At 33.1% G+C, this 2193-nt stretch overlaps 1 protein-coding gene across 1 annotated transcript; it reads left to right on the top strand.

The window, feature by feature from the left end:
- The first annotated feature begins 351 nt into the window (after positions 1-351).
- LOC141441248 (uncharacterized) lies at positions 352-1724 on the top strand. Its single transcript, XM_074105915.1, has 5 exons — positions 352-518; positions 615-779; positions 884-981; positions 1143-1268; positions 1557-1724. The coding sequence occupies exons 1-5, from the start codon at positions 500-502 to the stop codon at positions 1722-1724; spliced, it is 576 nt and encodes a 191-aa protein (XP_073962016.1). The 5' UTR covers positions 352-499.
- The last annotated feature ends 469 nt before the right edge of the window (positions 1725-2193 follow it).

The following is a 2193-nucleotide window of genomic DNA, read 5'->3' as shown; positions in this document are numbered from 1 at the left end:
ACCATTTTTTTGCCGGATTTGCGGTGTATGGCTTAGGGTCGATTTCACCAACATTGAACTTACACGAGAGTAGCTACCCCAGTATAACTTTACTCTAACGATTTAATCGATGGTTAACTTCAATTTCGTTTCACCACGCTAGTCTATGGATATTTTACTCTCGGATAGTTATTCTGTGACACTGAACGAATGAAAGGAATGAATAGGTTACGCATCCAATTATGATAGACAGTTTGTTCTACGCTTGAGCAATTGTGCGGCATACTTTTAAATTTGTTTGGGTAATATGCCAACTTGACGTTAAGCGATCTTTCGTGCCCGTGTTGATTTTGTTTGTGTTGTATGCCGGCTGACTGTGTTGTGATTCTGTTTTATTAGTTTTCGTTTAATTTTGCGCATATTTTGGCCGATTACGTTCTGCCATCGTACTATCGATAATTTAAAAGCCCAGTGGGAACGTTTAAAACAAGCTACCAAAAAAGAAGCGTCTTTTAAGAGGATGCATTTAATTCAAACAGGTAAGTACCAGTAACTATTCTTTCCTGAAAATAGTTTCTATACATAAAAAAATGTTGTAATGATATTTGTATAATTTTATAACATGTGATTTTTAGGTGGTGGACCTTCGAGGCCAAAACAAGAAGACCCACTACATGAGAGGATTCTATGTCTCATAACGCCAAGTGCTGTTGGCTTACATAATCCATATGATAATGACAGTATTATCACTCCAGAGGAAAATATCACAGAATCGTTGCCAGGCAGGGCACTAGTGAACGGTTTGTCAGAATTTATATCTAGATACTTAATAAAGTGGTATTTAAAAAGCCATATCTCGCAGTCGTTTTAATGTGAGTGTAAATATTGTTTTTTTCTTTTTCAGTCATTGATATAATTCCTGGCCCCGAGGTACAGACTAAACATTCCACTGGATCTACTGCCCCTACTGCTGAATCTACTGCCATCCAAGATTATTTATTGGTAAGTAAAGTTGATGAAAAAAACAAAACCTACTGCTTTCTTGTTTGCTCTTATATACTTAAACAAATCAAGCCGCTTCAACCCAAACTCAAAGGACTTTATGAGAGCTCTCCGACTAATTATAATTATTTGCCTACCTAATATTCTATGTTTGTTTTTAGAATGAAAACGAATTACCGGTGGAGTTGGTTCCGACTCCAACCAAAAACTCACCACATCATCAAGCCCAAGTGATAACAAGCAGCAATGGTGACACAAAAGCAACAGTGGACACAGATTATTTAATGGTAAAGTTGCAAATTGTTATGTTACAAAGAGTCCTTTGTTCAGCCGTGGACTGTTATGTCATATTAGTAGTAGTCACATTATTTTAGAAAATCTTATCATATTTTTATTAAATTTTTAATCTTAGCATTTCATGGTAGAAATTTGATTTCTACCATAAAATGCTAAGATTTATATGACTGGATATTCTAAAAACTGCCAGACTGTAGTTTCAATCTGTTTTATATCCTTGTGTTATGGTTATGTTATAATGGATGGAAAATGCTAGAAAGTATTTTTCTTTGTTTCAGGATTGGGGCGAATATACTCTAAAATCTCTTAAAACACCCATTTCTAAGCAATTAAGATCGAATCCAGAAGAGAAAAGAAGGCATATCAATGCAGGAAAACGACTTGAATGGATGTCTAAAAGGCGGCCGCAGCTTTCCAGTTCCTCTGTGAAAACTTACAGCAATTAAAGGGAATGCTATTGCAATTCAAATGGAACATGCAGCTAAAGAAAGAGAAGAAGCAAAGCAATTATTTGACATCCAAATGGACATCCAAAAAGAAATTTTGAAACAAGAGAAAATAAAAACTAGGTTACTACTTTTAGAGTTAAGGCGAAATAAAAAAATAAAATAATTCCTATTTACATACATTTGTTTTATTTATTTTTAGTTGATACCAAAACTTATAAAATATTAGATTACAATTATGTATTACTACTACACACTAAAATACAATTTATTTTTCCTTCTCAATTATACAAATTATTTTATAATTAGTTATAAATTGCCACATTTCCATTATTATACCTAACTACTATATTATTATTGTCAGTCGTTGTAAATTATACACTCATAACTTATAAAAGATCAGATTATAATTATTACCTACAGACTAAAATCCAATTTTTTTTTATTCGATTAGATGGCAAACGAGCAA

This window comes from Choristoneura fumiferana, chromosome 23 (assembly GCF_025370935.1).
Source record: "Choristoneura fumiferana chromosome 23, NRCan_CFum_1, whole genome shotgun sequence".
In the NCBI taxonomy this organism is placed as follows: Eukaryota; Metazoa; Arthropoda; class Insecta; order Lepidoptera; family Tortricidae; genus Choristoneura; species Choristoneura fumiferana.
This window is presented reverse-complemented; position numbering and strand designations above follow the sequence as displayed.

What these genes read in the sequence shown, in the direction of transcription:
- LOC141441248 (XM_074105915.1), top strand. An exon ending in AGGCAGGGCACTAGTGAACG is followed by an intron (nt 780 to 883) that starts GTTTGTCAGAAT and finishes TTTCTTTTTCAG; the next exon opens with TCATTGATATAATTCCTGGC. An exon ending in TGGACACAGATTATTTAATG is followed by an intron (nt 1,269 to 1,556) that starts GTAAAGTTGCAA and finishes TCTTTGTTTCAG; the next exon opens with GATTGGGGCGAATATACTCT.